Consider the following 26,810-nt stretch of genomic DNA (forward strand, 5'->3'; position numbering starts at 1 on the left):
ATATCTCCACATACTCACCAAAGCAACCAATTTATCATCATCTATATATTATCACAATTCTAAATATGTAATCATTTCATAGCTCAACTCACCTAACTTGGATTATTCCTCCATCAACTCACGGCTAGAGAGGGTCACTTCCGGAATAGGATGGCCGGAACTGTGATTCGTCAGCGAATAATGCTGACCGAAACTCCAAAGACAAGCCAAACATTAAATCTTCACATCCCAATACATAGAATGGAAAACCAATCACTGCTAATCAATTTCGGCCATTCGCCTTACCTCAATTTGAATGTATCACTGTTGATCCAGAGTCAAAGATGTTGGCTGCCGGAACAAGCTAGAGGTCCTGCTGAAAACAAGAAACAACACCACAGCCTGAGATCAAACAATCGGGTGCTCCACCAACCCAAATCCTTCGGGCACAATCTCACCTTGTTGGCTCGGGTCTAGGGCACGGCTCAAGAACAAGGAATCGGCGGTGATCAACAGGGCAGCGCACGAGAACGGCTGTAGTGGCCGGTGATCGGCGCGCGGCTCCGAATGGATGAGGAGGAAGAATCGGCGGAGGAAGATCTTTGTGGCGAGGAGGCGATGAGGCAGAGGGAAAACCGAGAGCACCGGTAAGGGAGGAGAAGCACATCCCTCAGCCACGGCTCCGATACCGAAGGAAGAAGTAACCGGCGCCGAGAGAGAAAGACCTAGGGCTCGGTGTGTGGCTGGCGACAGGGCTTTATCCTTGGCTCTCGTCGGCCGGCGAGGATAGATTGGCCGAGAGGAGGAGCCGACGGTGCTCTCGTGGCGGTTAGGGCAGAAGATCGGGAGAAAATGTTCGGCGTCGGCGCATAGTTTCGGCGGGGAAGAAGGAAATAAGAAATAGAAAAGAAAATGTATTTATAAATAACATTTGCTCACTTAAATGGGTAGCCTAAACAGGCTTTTCCCGAGGCCCTATTTTATTCCTGTAAACTCGTCCATATGAGCTCCGAAAAATTCCCGAAAAATTCCGGAAAAATCCCTTATCATTATTCACTAAATTTTCAGTATTTTACATTCTCCCCCACTAATAAAAATTTGGTCCCCAAATTTCGTTATCTACCCTCAGCAAATACTAACAACAGGTAAAGAGTATAAATGCTGAACGGTAAATAATATCACACCCCTCAAGTGAAAAAATGGGGTATCGAGCTCGGATAATATCCTCGAGCTCCCAAGTAACCTCCTCATCCAAATGATACTGTCATCCGACTTTAACCAGTCGGATCATCTTGTTCCACAACTGACGCTCTTTCCGGTCCAGAATCCGTACCAGAATCTCCTCATAAGTGATGTCGAGCTGAACAGAACTGAGATATCTGTCAGTGCATGTGTCGGGTCGAGTAGGTATCTCCTCAACATAGACACGTAGAACACATCGTACACGCCTACCAAGGACGGTGGTAGTGCTAGCCAGTCAGCTACCGCTCCAATCCTCTCTAAGATCTGGAACGGTCCAATGTATCGCGGAGCTGGCTTACCTCTGAGACCAATCTCTTCACTCCTTTCGTGGGTAAAACTCGCAAAAATACATGGTCGCAAATGGAGAACTTTTAAAAAATCTCCGACTCCGGTCAACATAACTCTTCTGGCAGTCCTGTGCCTCTGGCATTCTCCGTCTAATAGTACGGACCAACTATGCCTCATACTGAGCTCTATGAGGTCCCAACAACTGGACCTCCCCAACCTCATCCCAGAAGGTGGGTGTCTGACAAGGCCTACCCTACTACGCTTCAAACGGTGGCATCTGGATAGCCGAATGCAAACCGTTGTTGTAGGCGAACTCTACCCATGGTAAATGGTCCTCCCAACCAAGGTTGTCAAAATCGAGAGTTTAAATAAAATCATTGGAGTGGTTGTAAAATCGAATCGTAAAATCGTAAGATTTTGCATCATACTTTAAATTAGTTTTAAAAAAAACCTAGTATATTCTTTTTAATTGATCATTTAATATTTCAATCCAAATTATAACATAAATCTACATATAGAACATTTTAATTCATATAATCATAAACTACTCATAGTTTTAACTTTTAAACTTTCAAACAACTAAATACTTGTCATGAGGACACAACATAAACATAAATTCAAGTCTAAAACTTAAGTCCAAAAATAAATACAACATAAGATAACAAATTAATATAAATCATCCATAGACAAGTGCAAATCATCACTTTCGTCGCTATCATTGTCACCATCACTACCATCATTAGCATGATGAACAATACTAGAAATATCGTTAGCACCTGCAACATTTCCACTCCCTTCTTCATCAACTAGATGGATTGGCTCTACATCATGACCATCAACTTCATTGATTTGATCCAAATCATCTCTATCTATGTGATCATTTTCCTCAGTTATCCATTCATCATCTGATGAGAGGTCATCAATGGTAAATAACTCTTCTTTCTTTGACTTCCTGTTGATCATCTTCATATTGGACATAACAAAAACCAAGTCATTCATCTTCTTTTGCTGCAATCGGTTTCTTTTCTTTGTATGAACCTAAAATTATAAAAATAATTATATTCACATATGACAAAAAAATAAACTAAATAGTATATATAAATTATTACCATCTCAAATGCACTCCAATTACGTTCACATCCAGATGAGCTACAAGTCAAACTAAGAACTCGAATGGCAAACTTCTGTAATTCAGGGCACCCATCACCATAAGAATCCCACCATGCTGCAGGTGTTTTTTTGTCCCTTGCTACTATCGCAGCATTAATACCAAATAACCCTTTTGTACTTTTGAAGTCCTCAATTTGAATATCTATCTTATCTCTATCACATTGAGAAGTAACCAACCTATCCAAGCACTGATAGAGATTAAGTTTCAACTCCATACTTACTTTAAAATCTGGGCTATATTGGTATTGTGGATTAAGAAAATAAGCAGCAGCATGTAATGACCTATGTAGCTGAAGTTCCCATCTTTCATCTATGATATTCAATATTGACTGAAACCTAAAATGGACAATATGATTTTATATGTCAATAAACTAAAATAAATTATTGATGATAATAGATAATAAATTAATGAAATATAAAAATGTGTCTTACTTTCTCTTCACATTATTAAAATTGGCTTGTATTTGTTCTTTGGCACTATCCATTGCATTGTAAATGAAACCCATAGCTGGTTTCTCTTCTGAGTCAACCAATCGAAGCACTTTAATTAAAGGAATAGCAGCCTTTAGACATACAACCACATTATGCCAAAACTTACTATCCGAGATAGTTTGCTCAACACACTTTCCTTCATTTGTTTTAGCAAATCTACTTGTCTTCCATGATTGGGATGAGAACATTGTCATTAGAAAGACCTTCAATTCTTTGAAACAACTCAAAGTTAAGTAAGCAGTTGCAAATCGTGTAGTGGCTGGTCGAATCAAATCTCTACTCTTTGTAAAATGTCTCAACATGGAAATGAGTAAAGTCCTTGAATAAATGTAAGTAGCAACCCTCCTTGCTTTGGTAATAGTTTCTTTGTGAACTTCCAATTTCTTCTCAAAATCTTCAAGAATCAAGTCAATGCAATGAGCTACACAAGGAGTCCAATAGAGATTTTTCCTTTTTTCCATCAACATCTCACCAGCAGCTTTGTAGTTTGCAGCATTATCAGTGATTACTTGAACCACATTTTCTCCACCAACTTCATCTATGATCTCATCTAACATCTCAAAAACCTTTTTTGTTGTTTTTGAGACATTGGATGTATCAATAGATTTCAAAAACACAGTTCCCCTTGGACTATTTACCAAGAAATTGCATATTGAACGCCTTTTTTTATCTGTCCATCCATCAGACATGACTGAACATCCTATTTTTTTCCATTCAGCTTTGTACACCTCAAGCAACTCCTTAGTTTGATTCACTTCCTTCTTCAACAACGTCTCTCTCACTTCATGATACGTGGGAGCCTTGAATCCACATCCATATCTCCCAACAAGCTCAAACATTTTTTGAAATGAAGGATGCTTGACACAATTAAAAGGAATAGCACATCCATATATGAACCGAGCAATCTCTTGACAAGCTTCATCTCGCAATTCCTTCTTCATCATTTGGTTAATGGTAGCTTGAGTGCTACCAAAATTACTGCCTTTTTTACTTCTAGAAAATGTATCCATTTTCATTTTCCCCTTGTCTGTTGCCTTTGGTAAAGGATCTTCATCATCCGAATCATCAATCCCATAACTTTTTCTCTTTCTTTTGTCAGCAACTTTAGCAAGTTTATCCACAATTGACTGCATTTTGTTCTTCACATCATCAGGAACAGTTAAACAAGGCTCCACATCTCTATGAGTGCCGGCCAAGTGATGCTTGAATCAAAAAATACCACCGCTGAATGTTTTGTCACAATATTTGCACCTGACCTTTTTTGAGTTGTTCTCCACATCGACTCCATGCTGCCATCCTATATCAGTTCTACTTCCTGAAGCATTTTTTCCTTAGTCTTTGAAGTTGTAGATGACATCTCTATCTTAAAAGAATATCAAAATCAAAACTTAATAAATTGAATATCAAATATCATTTAGCTCAAGACAAACCCGACATTTTGCTACAATCAACACTTACTTGAGATCATCGAGAATCACAAGTCACAGCAGACCTAACATCTAACCTATTCTTCCCACAATATTGAGCGATGGAGAGTGGAGACGACGACGCGGAGGAGACGACGGCATGGAGAAGACAGCGTGGAGAGTCTGGAGACGACGGTGTGGAGAAGACGGCGTGGGGACGACGGTGTGGAAAAGCAGTTCGGCCGTCGGCGACATCGTGGCGAGGGTTTATGTTTGGCAAAGGTTTGTGTTCTGTTCGACGAAAAGCAGTTTGACTTGATTTTATCTATTTTTTTTTCATTTTTCTGCTTCACCAAAATGACAAAATTTTGTCTAAAATGCCCTCATTTTAGTAATGACTTAAACTCGATAAAAGCGTTCTCAAAATCGCATTTTTACGAGTTTACATACGATTTTACGATTTTAATACGATTTTACTTTAATACACGATTTTGTCACATTTTAACTCGATTTTCGCACGTAAACTCGCGATTTTGTACGAGTTTACGAGTCAAAACGCGATTTTGACAACATTGCTCCCAACTGCCTCCATAATCCAATACACAAGACCTCAGCAAGTCCTCTAGAGTCTGAATGGTCCGTTCTAACCGTCCATCTGTCTGCGGATGGAAGTTGTATTAAAACAGAGCTCCGTGCCCAAGGCCTGCTGCAGACTCTGTCAAAAACAAGACATATACCGGAGTCTCTATCCGAAATAATAGTCAACGGGACACCATGTGATCTGATGATCTCCTGGCAAAACAGATCTAACAATCGATCCAGGAAATCTGTCCTCCGAATAGCTAAAAAAAAAATGCACGGATTTGGTTAATTGATCAACGATTACCCAAATCGCGTCATGGTCTCGTCATTCCTCGGCAACTCACCACAAAGTCCATAGTAATATGTTCTCATTTCCACTCAGGAATAGAAATCTGTTGAAGTAAGTCGACAGATCTCTGATGCTCGGCCTTCACTTGCTGACAGACAAGACATCTAGCTACAAAATCCGCGATGTCTTCCTTCATGTCGTTCCACCAATAGAAACACCTCAAATCTTGGTATACACGGGTACCGCCTGGGTGGACAGCAAATCATGAGCGATGAGCCTCCGGAAGTAATCTCCTATAAAACCGGATGAGACTGAAGTACGCATAATCTGCTTCGGAAGTGTATAACACTCTCCTAGTCTCGTGTGAACTCGGTCTGCTACCCGGAAGCTATCTAGCTGTAATAAACTGCAAATACTGATCAGCAGCCTAGGGCTCTCGGATCCTCATCCTGATCGACGACTGAGCAACCATGGTAACCAGAGTACCCTGCTCTGTCTGTCCTACCCCTCAAGGCCCAACTCCGAGAAACCTTGAATCAAGTCTATGACCACAACTCGGTGGCAAGCTAAAGTTCCTCTGGACTTCCTGCTGAATGCATCGGCAACCACATTAGCTTTCCCCGGGTAATAGCTAATGGTACAAATTGTAATCTTTCAAAAATTTCATCCTTCTCCTCAGTCGGAGATTAAGTTTCTTTCTAAGTGAACAGATATTTGAGACTCTTATGGTCAGTGAGAATCTCAAATGAAATGTCGTACAGATAATGCCGCCAAATCTTCAAGGCAAAACTAATGGCGATCAACGACAAGTCATGTACTGGGTAGTTCTCCTCATGTTCCTTCAACTACCGAGAAGTAAGAGACTACCCTGTCGTGCTGCAGCAAAACAATGCCAAACTCTGTAGAGATGTGTCGGTACAGAGCACGAATCCGTCCTCTCCAGAAGGTAAAACCAAAAATCGTAGCCGACACTAAACTCCGCTTCAGCTCCTGGAAGCTGGTCTCACAATCCTTAGTCCAAGTGAACTTCACGCCTTTCCCGGTCTGGCGTGTAAACAGCATAGCAATCCGTGAGAAATCCTCACGTATCTCCGAAAATATCGGCCAAACAAAGGAAGTTGCGAGCCTCTTCTATAGACTCCGTCTACTCCCAATAGTAACAACCTCTATCTCCTGTGTAACTACGGTATACTCCTACTGGTGACCGTGTGTCTTAAACATCTCACAGGAGACTACCAAAATATGCACTACTGATCTTCACATATAGATGTTTCCGTCAAAACATCTCTAGAACTATGCGAAGATGGTGTACGTGACTCACCTCAGATCCGAAATAGATCACAACATCGTCAACAAGACAATGGAAACCGATCCAAACATCCTAGGGATACCCAAATCATCGAGTCCATGCTAACATCTAGGGCACCGCAAGCCATAATGGTAAAACCAAGACACATAATGTCCGTATCACAGACATTCCTAACCATAAGATCCTCAACAATAAATAGATCTGATCACCAACGATATAAATCACCAAAGAATATATCCTCCAGTGTGAGAGCAACACTCCATCACACAAAATACCATATATATGGGAGCAACGCTCAACCACAAAAAAAAAAATCCTCCGTATGTGGGATAATCCGAAATATGTATCTACAATAAACATGGGAGCAATGCTCCGCTACAAGCAATCCGCAATATGTGGGAGCAACGCTCCACTACAAAACAATCCCTAAATATGTGGGAATCCAGAATATGTGGAAGCTACGCTCTACTACAAGCGATCCCTAACATGTGGGAGCTACGCTCTACCACAACAATACATAAGTGCCCAAAGCACCTAACTATCTAGCTAGAGACTGCACGAAAACTCTCTACCACATATCACTGTGGGTAGCCTAGGGTATAACCACCCAGTAAGCAAATCAAATCCATAGTCAACTCTATCATCCTCCTAGTGGGTCGGTCACCCACTAATGGGAGAATTAGTTGACAGGGTAAAACAATCAATATCATAATGTAGACATTTAACATAGGTAGAATCATCATGATGCTACTAATCATACATCTGGCATGTGTGCACACACAACATAGGTATGATCGACATAATACTCCAATTAGTGCACACCAAACATACTCATAACACAGGTAAATAAATCAGTGTGATACCTCCAATATTACAAACCGAACCCGTGTGCATAAATCATCGTAGGTATAATCGACAATACACCTCAAACAATACTCACATGACATATATACACATATGCCAAGAGTATAATCAACATATACTTCCAATAAGGCATACTAAAACATTCACAAATCACACATAATCAACAAGATACCTCAGATACCACACCAAACACATATGTACATATCACAACACCGATGTAGTCGACAAGATACTTCCAACATGACACTCACACCCATGTGCATATACCACGACACAGATTTAAATCGATAAGATACCTCCAATATGTCAATAGAAACCTACAATAACCATATCTAGATGGGAATACCCACACTATCTACAAATGAACTATCCATCATAGAACTCCTTCAACTCATAACAATCATATGTACACTTCATAGTTATGCATAATCAGCATATTTAATCCAATCTACCACACAAACCCTATACCACCTTCTAAGTTATCCAATTAGGTACATACAGTCTAAAATTAAAGTACTCATGGAATAGGATACATCGATCCTCTATCGACTGACCAAATCGTCAATAGTATATGGTTAATTCAATCTTTTCCCACGTCAGTATAAGCTAGGTACTCGATGTGCTCAAGATATCCAACTAAGCACGAATAACCCAAGATTCAAACATCTAAAAGTAAAGTAGGTCAATCCCCTTCTGGTCGGATCAACAAAACTAATCGGTCATCTACTAACTAATCAAGAATAAATAAAGCCTCTACAAGCATCTAAGGTAAATCGATCACGACTACCCAAGTCGACAAACGTCAATCTATATTCTACTGACCGATCTAACAAGAGTAAATCTATTATCTACGGATGAAATTAACTAAGATAACATGGTATACTACTGGCTAGATCAACATAAAAATATAGACACTATCCACTAGACAGCTAATAATAGTAGAGGCAGGTATGTGCCTCCATCTGCTAACCAACTAGTAATAACAGAAACTAAAAACTACTGGTGTATGATATGAAAAATCACTAGAAACTGTAACCCTTAATCTCTATCAAAGTCTACCATAATCAGTGATTTACCTAACACAAAAAAAATATATGCTATATCAACTAGATAGGTACTAATAAAGAACACTAATACATGTCATAGACTGTAATAGTGAACAGGGCATAAACTAATCAAAAAGGTAGGATAACATATACCATCATACCTCCTATAGCTTGGAGATGTCCTACTGCTGCCAAGTCCCAAAACCTGAAAAGTCACATCGAGAAGATCAAAACACGAAATCCGAAATACAGGGAAAATAAGACTCGTAAGTCGATCTCTGATACCAAATAAATTGATATCAGATAAATCTCAAAAATCCAGAACACATAGCAAGTATCGTATACCTACTCTGATACCACTAAATTGTCACGCCCCAGATGAGTCCCTGTCCGAAGAAATTTCGACAGCACCTCCCCTGTACGGGTGACAATCTGAAGCATTTCTACAGACATAATATACATCAGCCACAGGCGGCTGGAATATACACACAACCACGCAGTTATATATATATATCATCAGCCCACTCGGCTGGAACAAAATATAAAACACAGCAGAAAAACGATAGAAATCCAAAATACATGACTGCTAGCCGGCTAGGCTTACACCACACAACAACACAATACTCCGGAAACAAAACCAGAACACAAAGTCAAATACACATATACCATATACCACGATAAACATAAACAAAATGCGAAGACTGGTCTTCTAATGTGATGTGGGGACCGGCAGTCAGAATACTCCAAGCGACTCCATAAACAACCTGCTACCTGAAAAAGATAGTGTCCACGGGGGTGAGTTCAACAACTCAGCGAATACCTAGTTGACATGTATAGTAAACTATAACAAATAGTAATAACTATGGAGTACAGTCTCCTGAACAAAAGAAGGTAATGCATAATAGAAAAGGCTAAAGAGTATTGTACTCACCAGGGCCACCTATCAGAATAATCAGGTCGTCAGATCGGAAATGTCATAAATCCTGTATGCATGTCAAACATATGCATCCATCCAAATGCAGCATATAAGTGCAGCAAACACAAGCAGTAAATGCATAAATGCGTATGATGCCAATGATGCGTCCTGGTCACCCCTGACGCCAGTCAGTTATCTCACACACAATAGTGAGGCCGAGTGGGTAGGGCTGCGACAACCGTGCACTCTACCATCACTACACCTGATGAGTGAGTGAGTGGACGGGATGCTGTCGGAGTACTCCTGTCCTCTGACCCCAAATCATAAATGGGGGAGCTCAATGCTCTCATCTCCCGGTATACGATAACGGGGAGGTCCGGCTACCACGCTGAGTCACCTGACCAACGGAGCCAAACAGAGTCCACCGTCTGCCGGCTACTACGCTGCTACACTAAATGCCAGCGGAGCCAAACAGAGCGGAACTGTCTGCCAGCTACCACGCTGAGTCACCTGACCAACAGAGCCAAACAGTAGAACCGCCACACACCTGCCTGATATACCACTAATCCATGAGTGGTGGTGTGTGCAGTATATGTAACTGGCGATGTGCTCTACCATAGTGGAGCCGACAATCGCGCAGCATGCAATCATGATGCATGACACTAAGCATAGCAATAAACTGATCAACATAACCATATTCATATATATAACATGAGTATCGTAGTATCGATGGTCAAATGCGAAGAACTAAAGTACACAGGTCAGATAGGATATCAAAAACCTAAGTCTTGAACATAACAAGCATGGTATGTCACTACCTCATTGAGCATATATATAATCATATGGATACTAGCATAAAATGCATAACAGGTGAGCAAACAAGCATGTCACGAGTATCCGGTAGTGACGTACCGAAATGAGGACGAATATAATTATTACTAAAGGCTATAACCTACTAGACATATCAACAAGACATATAAAAAAAATAAGTCAAGGTACCCGCCTTTATCTGTAGTCCGTATCGCAATAAATCTCGTATCAAGACATCTGTCTCCAATCAAAGTCCTGCAAATCACGTGATGTATAATTTAGCTAATTTCATAAATAACAACTAGCTAAATCCAACCCAACGAAATTAGGGAAAAACTCTAATCCAACTATGAACTTCATTTCACCCAAATCCATTTACTAAAATAAATTTAACCCAACCTTATCAACCCCTTTAATTAATTCATATGGCAAACCATTTACTAACAAATCAATTTAACAAAAATCCAGTATGATCCAAATAGATGATAACTCTATTTTTAATCCACCAATTAAAGTACCAATTCAATAATTCTAACAATGCTCATGAAATCAACTAATTAACTCTACTTATCCAGTTAATAATGATATCTCCACATACTCACCAAATCAACCAATTTATCATCATCTATATTATCACAATTCTAAATATGTAATCATTTCATAGCTCAACTCACCTAACTTGGATTTCTCCTCCATCAACTCACGGCTAGAGAGGGTCACTTCCGGAATAGGATGGCCGGAACTGTGATTCGTCAGCAAATAATGCTGACCGAAACTCCAAAGACAAGCCTAACATTAAGCTTCACATCCCAATACATAGAATGGAAAACCAATCACTGCTAATCAATTTCGGCCATTCGCCTTACCTCAATTTGAATGTATCACTGTTGATCCAGAGTCAAAGATGTTGGCTGCCGGAACAAGCTAGAGGTCCTGCTGAAAACAAGAAACAACACCACAGCCTGAGATCAAACAATCGGGTGCTCCACCAACCCAAATCCTTCGGGCACAATCTCACCTTGTTGGCTCGGGTCTAGGGCACGGCTCAGGAACAAGGAATCGGCGGTGATCAACAGGGCAGCGCACGAGAACGGCTGTAGTGGCCGGTGATTGGTGCGCGGCTCCGAATGGATGAGGAGGAAGAATCGGCGGAGGAAGATCTCTGTGGCGAGGAGGCGATGAGGCAGAGGGAAAACCGAGAGCACCGACAAGGGAGGAGAAGCACATCCCTTAGCCACAGCTCCGATACCGGAGGAAGAAGTAACCGGCGCCGAGAGAGAAAGACTTAGGGCTCGGTGTGTGGCCGGCGACAGGGCTTTATCCTTGGCTCTCGTCGGCCGGCGAGGATAGATTGGCCGAGTGGAGGAGCCGGCGGTGCTCTCGTGGCGGTTAGGGCAGAAGATCGGGAGAAAATGTTCGGCGTCGGCGCATGGTTTCGGCGGGGAAGAAGGAAATAAGAAATAGAAAAGAAAATGTATTTATAAATAACATTTGCTCACTTAAATGGGTAGCCTAAACAGACTTTTCCCGAGGCCCTATTTTATCCCCGTAAACTTGTCCATATGAGTTCCGAAAAATTTTCAAAAATTCCGAAAAAATCCCTTATCATTATTCGCTAAATTTTCAGTATTTTACAACCACAGTCACATAAAACCCATGGTAACTTGTTCATTTTGTTCAGGTCATAACGCTTCCTTGTTGTTGGGAGTAACCTGATATGGTTTAAATTTTGTGATTTGTTATTGCATATCTAGTATGCCAATAGTTGTGATGATACGATTAGATAGTGCATAGGGTGGTAAAAGACGAATATGTTCATCCTCAACATTTCCATCAACTACTTGCCCCAAGGCCAACACGGAGGAGGTAAATCACGAGAGGCTACTAGCCTTTGGAATAATGACTAGCACATAAGGGAGGTATTTATCTCGACTTTGTCGAGATTCGAACCTTATAGCTCATTATGATAATACCTAATGCGTTAGCTACTAGATCCATCCGAGGGGATAACTGGATAGTGCACATGGTGCTTGAGGAGCTTGTTGACTTGATGAGATTGAGCTGTAGACTTAATGATCTCATGTGCTCGAGGTTGGAAACTTAGCTTGAGTAGTAGACTTAGGAGTTGTGAACTCATATTTGAGAGCTTGTCATGGATCAGTTACCACCACTAGAGCATGGAGAGGAGATCTTAGTGGATTTGACGAGATGAAAATTTTGAAGAATGAGATCCATGCCAGATTATGTTGAGTGGCTATAATATTTTGGCTTTTGTCATTGAGCATATAATACCATTATAATTATGTGGCGATTGCCTAATAGTGGGATGGACTCCCAAGTCATATCTGGTCGATTGACTGAAGTCGTAAATCTTATGAGGGTTGAAGGCCTCAACAGCTTAGGCTATTTATAATTTTCTCTCTTCTTACATTCTTTTCATATCTTAGAGGTTAGAGGTGAGGATTATTTGCAAATGAAATCCTTCTTTAATGTCAAACATATGATAGCTTGTGACCTCATTAGTCGCGTCAAGGCTTGCGCATTGTAGAACTATACCACCTTATTATCTTTCACCCTTTAAGGGATGATAATAGTAAAATTATTTAGAAGCAATCCATTAGACTTGTTATAGTCTATGGGGTAAGCAAGGAGTTATATATATATATATATATAGTCAAGGATAGAAGAATAATCTAACAAAAGAATATATATATATATATATATATATATATATATATATATATATATATATTTATTGGTCAAGAATAATCTAACAAAAGAAGAAAGTAATTACAGACTTTAATTGCTATGTAGCAGCTCACTTCAAAGTCAATTGTCTCAAGTTGAGATAGAACGAAGGGGGCTCATCTCCAACAAGGAAAAGAATCGGTACAATTAGAAAAGGGGTGTGATTCGATTTGGATGATCATTGAATGATTAATCAAATTCGTCCATTTTCTTGCTGACTCTTCGACTGACTCTTGGATAACTTAGAGGAGTTTACAACAAGTCATTTTGTGTAGAACTTCATTTTATGAAGAATTTTAGGCAAAACACTGATTATCTATTTTAGAAGTAGATCATGTAGTGTGTAAGGGACTTGATGAACCGGGTATTTTTAGAGTATTTGGATCCATTGTCATTGTCTTCATTGATAATATCTCAATATATTCCTGATCCGAGGTGGATCACGAATAATATCTCTATATAGTTATGGAGATACACTATAAGAAAAAAGCTAATAGACAATACTTTAAAATCGTTGTCTGTGTCTGAAAAAGGATTATTAAAAGCACTGTTGTTAAAAGTCAGCTCAACGACAACGCTTTAAAAGCATTGCTATTTGTAGCAAAGACAACGCTTTAAAAGCATTGCCATTTTTTGGAAAAAACAACGTTATTGCAAACGCTTTAAAAGCATTGTTGTATTTTGCAAAGATAACACTTTTACAACTCTTTAAAAGCGTTGCCTTTTTAAAATAAAAAAAATTAAAAAATCTATTTACAAAATCATTATTTTTATATTTACAAAACTATTAATTTTCTTTTACCATGTCCAGATTCGAATTTGACATATAATAGCAGTTAATTAGGTTGGCTAATGATTTCAAACTCATACCAAAACAATATAATTTAGACACAAAGTAGATATTGGTATTTACAGGAGAATTCAACTACAAAGTAGAATTTAGCTAATTTCAAATACTAAATAGTTCTGTTTCAATGTAGATAGTGACATTCAAATTTAGAACAAAAGAGTACAAAATAGCTAGCTGGTCTCGAAGGCAACGATCTGCATGCTTACTTCTACTAGCTACACTAAAAAAGGATTGTCGGCTTGAGACTATGACAAAACATCTACCACTGTGTATCTGCCACAGAAAATAATACCATCAGTGTTATACAAAAGAAATTTTCACTCTTAAGTTAAAAACAAGGATCACAGTTCACACCATAGAACAATTAAAAAATCTAAATTAAGGTACAGACGAGATAAATCTAGATTTCAAGCAACATGTTGCACAAAACTATAAAATAGTATAAAACTACTTAATAGTTGCTATTTGAAAGAGGAATTAAGAAATCATTGCTAGAACCTAGAAATACAAAAAGCGATAAGAAATCAGTAAGTGCTGAAGAAAATAAAAAGTTCATTAGAAATCTTGTTCGCTTTCAGGAATATTGACATTAGAAGAAAATAAAACGAAAGACAAAATACTACACTTAATGACACTTAAAAAATATTGTTCACTTTAGCAAAAACAAGATAATGAACTTATATAAACTCGATCGCACCTACTCATAAATATGATCTTGTATACATTTTGTCAACTCCAAACACACCTCATCAACAAAAGATGATTTGGGAAACATAAGTTGCTAGCATTAACACCCATAGTATTATAAGTGAGATGTTGTCACTATGATAAGCAGGTAATCTTTACAACAACGGAGCAAGGATTCAAAGAAAGGAAAAGAGCATTGTTTTTTCAAAATAATCTATAGGTCATAAATGCAAGATTATATTAACAAAGTATGCTACATCCACTTACAATCTCTAAGAAAAGTTTAGGTAAACACTGTTGATGGAAGTGAATTCACAACCACTGTTGGAGTTGGCGGTGTCAAAGGCTTCCTGCTCGATGATATATCTATATATATATATATATATATATATATATATAAACTCCAAATAATTAGCACAAACACTTGGTAAAAGATCATAGCAATAAACAACATTTGTAGTTCTAAATTCAGATTTGAATGGATGAGAAGCTGCCCACCTTTATAACCAAACATATATATACTCCAAATAATTGGCACAAACACTTGGTAAAAGATCATAGCAATAAACAACATTTGTAGTCCTAAATTCAGATTTGAATGGATGAGAAGCTGCCCACCTTTATAACCAAACCCGAATGTCCCTTCATAAGCATCAACAGTGAATTTTCATAACCTCCATGATAGAATCCAGCAACAATAGCTTCTCTTCCCTTTGCCCAACAAAACAAGCATATCTGGTTAACTTGCTATACATGAATACTAATTTTCAAGCCCACAATAATGAGAAAAATTCATGCTACAAGGTCACCAAATTGTGCTTACTCTTAAATTTATGTACCAAAAGAAAGGAAATTAAATAAGCATAGTTATAAAACATTTTAATTTTTTTATATTATTTATCAAAAAATCATTTTGTACTGTAGTAGGATTTTCATTGTATAATGGGCATTCAGAAACAAAGCATTTTACAAGGTCAAGCAAACTCAGGGATCCAAAATTTATTAACGGTACTATGTTAGTATTACATGAAAGCTTCTAATTCCATACCTAATAATAATTTGTCAGATTTTCTTATTATAATAATGGGGAAAATGCATGGCATATTTATTTAATAACGTACAAAACAATCATACAAAACTATATTTATCTATTCGTGAGTTATGAATGAAATACGAGTGATAAACAAATTATACTGGACCATTTGATAATGCCAACCCTATAATATGATATGCATAAAATAATAGTATAATAGGTAATCTACCAGGTGATATGCATAAGTTTCAACTCACCCTAACAAACTGTTGCACTTTCTCTGTGGTTGCCAAGGGGGGATGTTTCTTAATATGCTCCCTTAGGCAATATCTGCAACATAACCATCAGCATGAAGGTTGGTGTCTAGATTATCTGGTTTTAGAAACAGCTAATCACAGATCACATCATCTGATTTCCATGTTTATCTAAAGTGAATGCCAGGTAATAAAAGAACAAGGTGTGGCCATTTTCAAAGTTAAAAGTACTAAACTATTAACAATAACAATCATTTAACAGAACATACTAGTCGTGCATTAAGAAACTAAGGATGCAAAAATACATGTTGACATTAACAAAGCAACCTCATTAATAATTAAACAAATGGACTTTCTTTTAGACAGATATAAAGCAATGGGAATACACTGTTAGTTGGTCCTAGGAAGTTGATAACAATTTTACTGTATAAAAATTTTGTACAAATATCAAACCTTTCCTAACAACATATTATGTTCTTTAGAAATTAAATCCAGAATCACAAACAGAACTTAACATTATTGATTCCGAATTTAACTTATCTGTTTTTAATGGTTTAGACTTGGATCGCAAATGATACTTAACATTATAGATCCAAGTCCACCTAGGTTACAAATTTAATTAAATATTTATTTCGGAAATTGGCTCTCAGGTCAAACATGGCGAGACACTTGACCTTCTTGGGTATGAGAACATCCACCACTACCTCGACAAAGCCTCTTGACGAAATTCAATATTTAATTTCTTTATATAACCTTAAGTTTAACCAAAAAGAACAATCGAATCACAAAATCGACAAATAAAATAAAAGAAATACAACTTCGAATTACAAATCCAAAAATCTAGAATCTCTAACCTCTTATGTTTGGATTCATACAAAGAAAAACTAGTATTATGCGGAAAATAATTACTAGTTATACCATTCTTTATAAGCAACGACCTCTTGATATTCTACCGTATTCCTCTTCTTATCTCGGACGTTGTGTGGGCAACGATCTACCGAGATGAGAACCACCCAAACCCTTCTTCTTCCTTTCTTGCAAGTTTCGACCAAGCACCTCTCCTTGAGATGAAGAGTTTCGGCCACCACCACCAATCTCCAAAGGATGCTAGAAACAAAGCCTCATTTCTCTCATTCTTTTCCAAGCTAGATCAGCCACCACCACCAAGCTACAAGGGATGATGCCGTTGGCCACCCAAGAAGAAGAGAAGAGGAGAAGCAAAGGAGCAAGAGCCGACCACCACCAAGGAAGAGAGGAGAGGAAAATAGAATAGAGTTGTATCTCATAAAGGCACCTCCTCCCTCTCTTTTGTAATCCTTGGTCTTGACAAATAAAGAAAATTTAAATAAAAACTTCCTTATTTTCTTAGCTATGAAAAGAAAATTTTAATTGATTAAAAATAATTTTCTTTCCTTAAATCATCATGGTTGGCCATCTCATAGCTCCAAGCAAGGAAAGTTTTAATAACACAAGAATTAAAATTTCCTAATTTACTTCCGAAATTTTTAATAAAAATTTCTCTAATAATTTTTCCCTTCATGGTTGGTTATAAAAGGAAATTTAATAAATTAAAATCTCTCTATTAAAACATATGAATGATTTCCAAAAAGAAAAGTTTTCTCTAAAATTAAAATCTTCCTTTCAATCTACAAATAAGGAAAGATATCAAATTTTTCTTAATCTTTTGTAGAAACTTATAAAAAAAAATATTTAATTTTAAAACACTATTTTTAAATCATGAACATGGTTACAAAAAAGGAAAGTTTTATCAAAAAATAAAATCTTCCTTTTAATTACAAATAAGGAAAGATATCAAATCTTTCACTTAATCTTTTGTAGAAAGCTATAAAAGGAAAGATTTAAATTTTAAACTCTCTCTTTTAAAACCATGATATCCACATAAGAAAAGATTTTAAAATAAAATCTTTTTAATTTTATTAGGGACGACCACAACAAGCTTGGGCTCCAAGCTATGACCGACCCCCTCAACTTGACTCATCCCTTGGCTTGGCCGTCCCAAACTTAGACTCCAAGCTTGCTTGGCCGACCACCTAAGGGTGGGTAGGAAGTGGGTATGCGGTGGGTATAATTCTCTATATACAAGAGGCTACGATAGGAACCGAGAGGAGGAATTGATTTTGGTCTCGCGATGAAATTAAGCTTCCTGTGTTCGCCCCGAACACCTAACTTAATTTCATCAATAATAATTCATACCACTAAAGAATTATTATTGAACTACCACACCAATCTCAAATTACATTTTGGGCTCCTTCTAATCATGAGTGTGTTAGTCTCCCTGTGTTAAAATGTCGAATGCCCACTAATTAAATGAGTTACTGACAACTCTCTTTAATTAATATCTTAGTCCAAGAGTAGTACCACTCAACCTTATTGTCATGTCAGACTAAGTCCACCTGCAGGGTTTAACATGACAATCTTTATGAGCTTCTCTTGGGGACATTATCAACCTAGATTACTAGGACACAGTTTTCTTCTATCAACAACACACACTATAAGTAATATCATTTCTCAACTTATCGGGCATTTTGATTTATCATGCTAAATCTCACCCTTTGATAAGTTAAAGAAATAAATACTAAATATATATGTGCTTGTTATTATATTAAGATTAAGAGCACATACTTCCATAATAACTAAGGTCTTGTTATTTTATTAAGTCAGTATAAAAAGAACTTACCTTAAATGGTCCAGCTCAATACACTATGAGTGTACTAGTGTAATTTATCAATCAAGATAAACTAATATCTAATTACACTACGACTATTCCAATGGTTTGTTCTTATCCATCTTAGTCGTGAGCTACTGTTTATAATTTATAAATAGCTGATAACATGATCTTCTGTGTGTGACACCACACACCATGTTATCTACAATATAAATTAATTGAACAACTACACTTAGCTTATAAATGTAGATATTGACCAATGTGATTCTTAAATGTTTATACAAAAGGTAGGCTTTTAGTATACATTCCAACAATCTCCCACTTATACTAAAAGACTATGCTGTCATTTATCCTGCCATACATCTGATTCCCAACCCTTCAACATACCCATCAAAAGCTCTTGCCTTAAGGGCCTTAGTGAAAAGATCCAGGTTATCATCCGATGCAATCTAGGTGACAACAATTTTTCCTTGTTATATGATATCTCGTATTAGGTGGTACTTGCGCTCTATTGTGTTTACTTGCCTTATGGACTTATGGTTTCTTCGAGTTTGCTACTGCACCACTATTATTACAAAAATTGTAATAATTTTTGAACAAACCAGAAATCATGTCTAAGTCCATCATGAAGTTTTTGAGCCATATAACTTCTATGGCTGCTTAAGAGACTGCACATACTCAGCTTCTATGGTGGAGTCTGGAAAAACACTTATAATTAACACTTCTCCATAGTTATGTCTTCACCTCCTAAAGTAAACACAAAACCCCGAGGTCGACTTACTATTGTCCCTATCTGATTGGAAGTTAAAATCCGTGTAACCCACAGGGATCAAATTATCTGCCTTGTAAACTAGCATATAATCTTTAGTCCCTCTAAGGAACTTTAATATATGCTTTACGACAGTCTAGTGTCCCGGTCCTGGGTTACTTCGATATCTGCTAACTATGCCCTGGGTAAAACAGATATCCGGTCTCGTATACAACATAGCATACAGTAGACTTCCGACAGCCGAAGCATAAGGAATTGCCTTCATGTCCTCTATCTCCTTTGATGTCTTCGAAGACATCTCTTTAGATAAAGATACTCCATGCATAAAAGGTAGAAAACCTTTCTTGGAGTCTTGTATGCTAAAATGATCTAGGATTATATTGATATATGAAGCTCGGGATAAGCACAACATTCTTTTCTTGTGATCCCTTATTACTTTGATCGTGAGAAGATGTGCGCATTCTCCTAAGTCCTTCATATTGAATTGCTTGGACAACCATACCCTTACTTCCGACAACACTTTGATATTATTTCCAACTACTAAAAATGTCATCTACGTATAGTACAAGAAATACCACCACGTTTCTATCACACTTCTTGTATACGCAAGACTCATCCGGACACTGAATAAATCCATATGACTGGATTACCGGATGTTTCAAGACCTTGAAGCTAGCTTCAGTCCATAGACCGATTGAGCTTACATACAAGATGCTCTTTTCCCTTTACAATAAATCCCTCTGGTTGTTTCATATGGATGCTTTCTTCAAGACTTCCGTTAAGAAAAGCTATTTTGACATCCATTTGTCATACCTCATAATCCATATGAGAAGTAATAGATAAGAATATCTAGATACACTTAAGCATGTCTACTAGTGAAAAGGTTTTTTCATAATCGATACCTTTTTTCAACAAGTCTTGCTTTGAAAGTTTATATCTTCCCGTCTGTCCTTCTTTTTCTATTGTAGACTTAATGACTTTTACAGTATTTGGGGATTTTTCAAGCTCCCAGACTTTATTAGAATATATATATTATAATTCTGTATTCATTGCTCTTTGCCAAGATGTTGCATCTTTATCTTGGAGTGCATCGTCATATGTCCGGGGATCAGGTTCATGTTTACTAGGGATCAAGTCCAAAGACTCTCCCAAAACATGAATTTTCCAGGTTGCCTAACAACCCTCCCGCTACGATGAGACACTGTCTGTAATTGTGTATTATTTGTGATACGTGTTGCAGTTTCTTATGATATTTCATCTTGTACAGTTGGTACTAGATTAGACGTGTCCTTTACTATTTCCTTAAGAATAAATTTACTTATGGACTTGTGGTTTATTACATAGTTCTCTTCTAAAAATCGGGCATTGGTGCTAACCATGACCTTCTGATTGTTAGGACTATAAACCTCCTTTCATTTCTCTAGAATAACCCACAAACAAGTGAACTCCTGTTCTTAATTCCAACTTATCAGTGTCTCCCTTCAGCATATGTACTGGACTACCTCAAATCCAAATATGCTTTAGATTAGGCTTACGCTAATTCTATAATTCTATGGGAGTAGAGAGTTCTGACTTAAAAGGTACTATGTTCACTTCCGTTTCCAGAGTATATCCTAAAAATGAATTTGGTAATTCTGAATAACTCATCATCGATCTAACCATTTCCATAAGAGTCATATTCCTTCGTTCTGCCACACCATTCTATTGGGGTGTACCAGGTGCGGAGAATTGGGATTGAATCTCGACCTTTGATAAGTAATTCCTAAACTCTCCTAAGAGGTATTCGCCACCACGATCAGACCGTAGTGTCTTGATACTTTACCATGACATTTCTCCACATCAGCTTTGTACTCTTTGAACTTATCAAAGCACTCAAACTTGCGACGCATCAAGTAAATGTATCCGTATCTTGAATAATCGTCTATGAAAGAAACAAAGTATTCGAAGTCACTTCTTGCCTGGATAGACATAGGACCACACAAATCAGAATGAACCAGTTCTAACACATCTTTGGCTCTATACCCCTTATCCTTAAAAGGTCTTTTGGTCATTTTTCCTTCTAAGCAAAATTCACAGGTTGGAAAGTTTTCCACCACTAATGAACCCAAGAGTCCATCATCTATAAGCCTTTGAATCCTACTTAAGTTAATATGACCATGCCTTAGATGCCAAAGATATGTTTGATTCATCTCCGAATGTTCTGTTCTCTTATTGGAATTAGAAGATGTGTTATTAATTTCCATTTGTTGTTTTGTGGAAGAAATTAGATTTAAAATATATAAATTGCCAACCAATGCACCAAAACATATAATAACCCTATTTCTCTTTATAACCACATTGTTATTAATAAAACAGAATATCCATCGAAATACAGTTTAGAAACTGAAATTAAATTCTTTCTGAAACTTGGGTACATAAAGACAATTTCTTAAAACCAAACTTCTATTCCTGTCAAAAGATAAGTAGGCGTCTCCTACTGCAACAGCTGCCACCTTAGTAGCAATGCCCATGTAGACGGTTATCTCTCATTCACATAGTCGACGAGTTTCCTGGAACTCCTGCAAAGAGTTGCAGACATGATCAGTAGCTCCTGTATCTACACACCAGGTGCTGGTATATAACACCGCTAAACATGTTTCAACTACTAGAGAATGAGATATACCTTTATTGTTCTCTTTCCTATGAGGACAATCTGCCTTCCAATGTCCTGACTGCTTGCAGATGATGCACTTTCCCTTCGGCTTCTTCATTCTAGCTTTTGATCCTGTACCTCGAGGTTTATTCACCTTCTTTGCTGAGACAACCTGTTTCTTCTTCTTCTTTCCTTTCGACTTCACTACCAAAAATAAGGTATTTTGGGACAAAATTGGGGACGAATTTTTAAAAAAAATTCGTTGCAAAAATTTTAGGGACAAAATTTGGGACGAAAATTTTTTCGTCCCAAAATGGTTGATGCCAACTTTTGGAACGAATTATGCATTGTTGCAAATTTGGGAACAAATTTGGGGACGAATAAAATTTTCGTCCCCAAATTCGTTGCAAAAAAGTATACAAATTTGCAACGAAAATTATTTTTGTTGCAAACTTAGGAACGAATTTGGGGACGAATTCACATAAATTTTCCGCCAAATTTGTCTCTATTTTTGCAACAAATTTGGGGACGAATTCGGTGACAAATTATATTTTGTTGCCAAGTTTGTCCCTAATATTGCAACGAATTTGGGGACAAATTCGGTGACAAAATTTTTTTTGTTGCCATTTTTGTTCCTAAGTTTGCAACGAATAATAAATTTGTTGCAAAACTGGCAACGAATTTGGCAACAAAATATAATTTGTCACCAAATTTGTCCCCAAATTTGTTGCAAAAATAGAGACAAATTTGGCGGAACATTTATGTGAATTCGTCCCCAAATTCGTTCCTAAGTTTGCAACAAAAATAATTTTCGTTGCAAATTTATATACATTTTTGCAATGAATTTGGGGACGAAAATTTTATTCTTCCCAGAATCTGGGACGAATTTTGGGATGAATCCACAAAATTCATCCCAGAATTCGTCGCAGATTCTGGGACGAATTTTGGGATGAATTTTGTAGATTCGTCCCAGATTCTGGGACAAATTTTGGGACGAATTTTGTGGATTCGTCCCAGAATTCGTCCCAGATTCTGGGACGAATTTTGGGACGAAAATAATTTTGTCCCAAATTACGATAGAATTGGGACAAATCATTTTCGTTGCCAAATTCATCCCTATATCAAATAATTTTTCCAGCTTCAATTTATTTCTGCAATACAATCCAAATATATAAAAACCAAATTCAAATAACAAATAATATGCATTCAACACATCCTAATTTAACATTCAACACATCAACTCATAATTCAAGAAATATAAAGATTTCAACAAAGTTTACAAGATCCATCTTGTTCAACAAAGTTTACAAGTTCAACAACCCAATGTTTTATAAGTCCATCATTTATCCAACAACACTAAGAATACATATAGTCATCTTCGTGTGCCACAAAATCTTTGATCCCCATCAAATCTCCTTTGCCTACATAACAACGAACAAATAAACTAGATTATGTGTAACAAGAAAGATTGTAAATATTATACGATATGGCCATGTAAAAAGAATAATTGGAAACAAAACATAAATGTGAAATTCCTTAAACATTCTAATAAAAGCCCTAATTCTAATAAAAGTCATATTTACCAACGATATGAATCATCCATGTCATAGCAACGGTAAATAAAATTATAAGCATTATTTTGAAGCTAAGTACATGTATCGTAACTATGATACAACCTAATATAATTGGCACATCATATAGAGAGAAAGAGAGAGAGATCTTGTGAAGTATGGTATTAGAGTTCAAATTTTCTCACTTAGTTAACTTTATTTTTCATTTTAATTTACTGAATTTATAGTTTTGTCTTTGGTTGGTATTTAATGTAAACTAAAGGATGTTTAAAATAATTGTTCCTTTCATTGTGTTAACTAGTTGACAATTTCATATGAATAACTTTAGCACATTTTTAACAAATTTTTGCAAAATATTAAGGTAGGAGGATGCATCGTTATCTAGTAAAGAATTTTAGAATAGTGTGATGTAATTCTAGATGAAATATAGAACTTTTATGTATCTATATAGTTTTGAGACTGTACATAGATCAAATTCAGAACTTTTATGCATCATTATCATTGAAGACAAAACAAGAATGAGCAGCTTATCAAAAAGAAGGAACACAATTAAACAACTATTTAAATCTAACTTTAACATAATTATTTAAAGTTAACTTTATATAATTAAACAACTATAACATAATTATTTAAAGCTAACTGTATATATAGATCAGTAAATGCATATTAATGAACTTAGGAATACCGAAAAGAGGTGAACAAATACAGCTGTCTTCAACTACAGTGAGATCACACCTGAGACCTGCACAAACAACATTATCAAATCAGGACAAAAATAAAGTTAGAGTATTAGAGACTCCATTCATATTGCCTAGTTAGAGACTCCAAACGAACCTCTGGATTAGTAGCTCGAGAATCTCTATCAAAGTGCCTTCCTCTTTTTGTTCCTTTCTTCTTTTTATCTTTTTTACCCAAATCATTGGATTCATATGCCAAAGTATGAGAACCATTTGATATTATAGATTGCTCCAAATTTATGCATTTCAGATATAGAGTTTGCCAGACAAACATTTTCCTTCTCTAAGATACAACGATCTACCACTCTACAATACAATACAAGCATAACTCAAGTAAATAACAGAATATGAAACATAATTGAAACAGAGTAAAATTGAGTCCACATTTTCAAAGAATCAACAAAGCTCCTACAACAATATGTTATTTATTGCTTCCATGTACCACATGAACCCAGCCAAACAATAAACCAATTAAACAACGAATAAAATACAACTGAACCCCACAACTTACCTTGAACCTTCTGCACCTTCTTCCTGACCTATCCTTACTGTAAAATACCGGAAAATAGGCGGATATTAATAAGGGATTTTTCCGGAATTTTTGAAAATTTTCCGGGAATTTTTCAGAGCTCGTACGGACAAATTAACGGGGATAAAGACGGGGCCCGGAAAAGCCTATTTAGGCTACCCCATTTAAGCGAGAAAATGCTTATAATTACATTTCCTTTTACTTTTATTTTCCTTTATTTTTACATTTTCTGTTCTCCTCATCGAAGCCTTGCGCCCGAGCTCTCTTCTCCCCGACGCCGCCTTGCTCTTTTCTCCTCTTTGCCCTAACCGTCGGCTGTAGCGGTTCCTCCCTTCATCTTCTCCTCTTCTCGGTGAAGCCGAGCCTGTCCTCCCGACACCACCCCATGCCCTAGCCTCTCCTCCCTCATGCGCGCCACTGCCGTTCCGACGCTGAGACACCACCGGCCACAGGAACTCCAGTCGCCTGAGCCCTAGCCGGTGCCACCACAGTCCTCTTCCTCTACAGACTTGGTGTCTCTGTGCCCTAGCGTTGGCCCGCCGCCGAGCCTTGGTCGTCTCACAGCCACTCTTTGCCGCTGGCCTTCCTCAGCCCTAGTTGTCCGGCCGACTCCTCCTCCTTCCCGAGCCACACCGTGCCTTAGATTTGGGCCAAAGCCGCGACACCCCTCTCTTCAGCGACATCTGAGCATAGCCGACTGTCGTCCCTCTCTGCCCTAGCGTCGGCAGCCAACCAATTTGCCTACACGGGTTCTCTGTGCCATTGTTTTCCTTTGTGCTACACTGTCCTTCCAGCGATGGATCTCAGCCTCGGGTTGCTGTGAAGTGCAGACACTGAGTAAGGTGATCAGACCCCCAAGGTGAGCCTTGATTTGGTCTTGCATGGTTGAGCATGTACACACTGTGAATTGGACATTGGATTTGTCTAGGTGCTGTTTTGGAAGGGTTAACTTGCTAGGCACCGGTTCCACCTCGCTCCGGATAGGATTGTTGGCAGCAACTTCGTCTACTGTGCTGCAACAGCGAATCTTCACCAGCTGTGATTTGAGGTGAAAATGTGTTTTATGTATGAATTGATACGTACCTAATTTGGTTATAGGATGATACATTGATGGCGGATCCTTGTTGTAGATTGAGTTGGTTTTAAATGAATCTAATGGAACGATTAGGGTTAAGACCATTAACCTTAGTCAATGGTTAGATTTAATTTTGGGTAGGTAATTGGTTATGTTAATTAGGGTTTTTCCCTGATATTAGTTTCGTGGGTTTTATTAAGCTATTTAAATTCATTTGAATTGTAGCTAAATAAAATATATCTATATGTTCGACACAGGACTTTGATTCAGGACGGTATCTCGACGAGTATCTTGATTACCGGATTGGACCACTTTATTGGAGGCGGGTACTTTGACTTATGTCTTTTGATATGCATAATAAAGTGTTTAACATATAGCAATGATTGTGTTATCCTTTTGATTCGGTTGGTCACTACATGATCTGTTACATGTTGTTTGTTTATTTATTATGCACTGCATGTTATTATTGACCTGACCATACATGCTTTCGGTAGTGACCCAACCATATGATACATCATGTTCAGGACCTAGGGTTTATTTGATACCCTATTTGTTTGTGTACCTTCCATCTGATACATTGACTTATGGTACACCTTTTATTTATGTATGGATCTTGCTATGCTATTCATGATATTGCCATGTTTAGAGGCATGCATCATTTTGCATGATTGCATGCTGTGCGGTTGTCTGCTCCATTATTGTGAGCGTATCGTCAGTTACATGTATCTGTACACACCATCACTCATGGGTTAGGGGTATATCAGACAGGTGTGTGGCAGTGCTGCTGTTTAGCTCCGTTGGTCTGGTGACTCAGCGTGGTAGCCGGCAGTCAGTTCCGCTCTGTTT

The 26,810-nt window shown here is 37.6% G+C and overlaps 1 protein-coding gene across 1 annotated transcript; it reads right to left on the reverse strand.

Annotated features, from left to right (window-relative positions):
- Nucleotides 1–2,175: 2,175 nt before the first annotated feature.
- Nucleotides 2,176–4,832, reverse strand: LOC121999379. Its single transcript, XM_042554068.1, has 5 exons — nt 4,676–4,832; nt 4,428–4,486; nt 3,112–4,373; nt 2,619–3,015; nt 2,176–2,547 (listed from the first exon to the last, which is right to left on the reverse strand). The coding sequence occupies exons 1-5, from the start codon at nt 4,830–4,832 to the stop codon at nt 2,176–2,178; spliced, it is 2,247 nt and encodes a 748-aa protein (XP_042410002.1).
- Nucleotides 4,833–26,810: the final 21,978 nt, after the last annotated feature.

The sequence above is a fragment of the Zingiber officinale genome, chromosome 7A (assembly GCF_018446385.1).
Source record: "Zingiber officinale cultivar Zhangliang chromosome 7A, Zo_v1.1, whole genome shotgun sequence".
Classification (NCBI taxonomy): domain Eukaryota; kingdom Viridiplantae; phylum Streptophyta; class Magnoliopsida; order Zingiberales; family Zingiberaceae; genus Zingiber; species Zingiber officinale.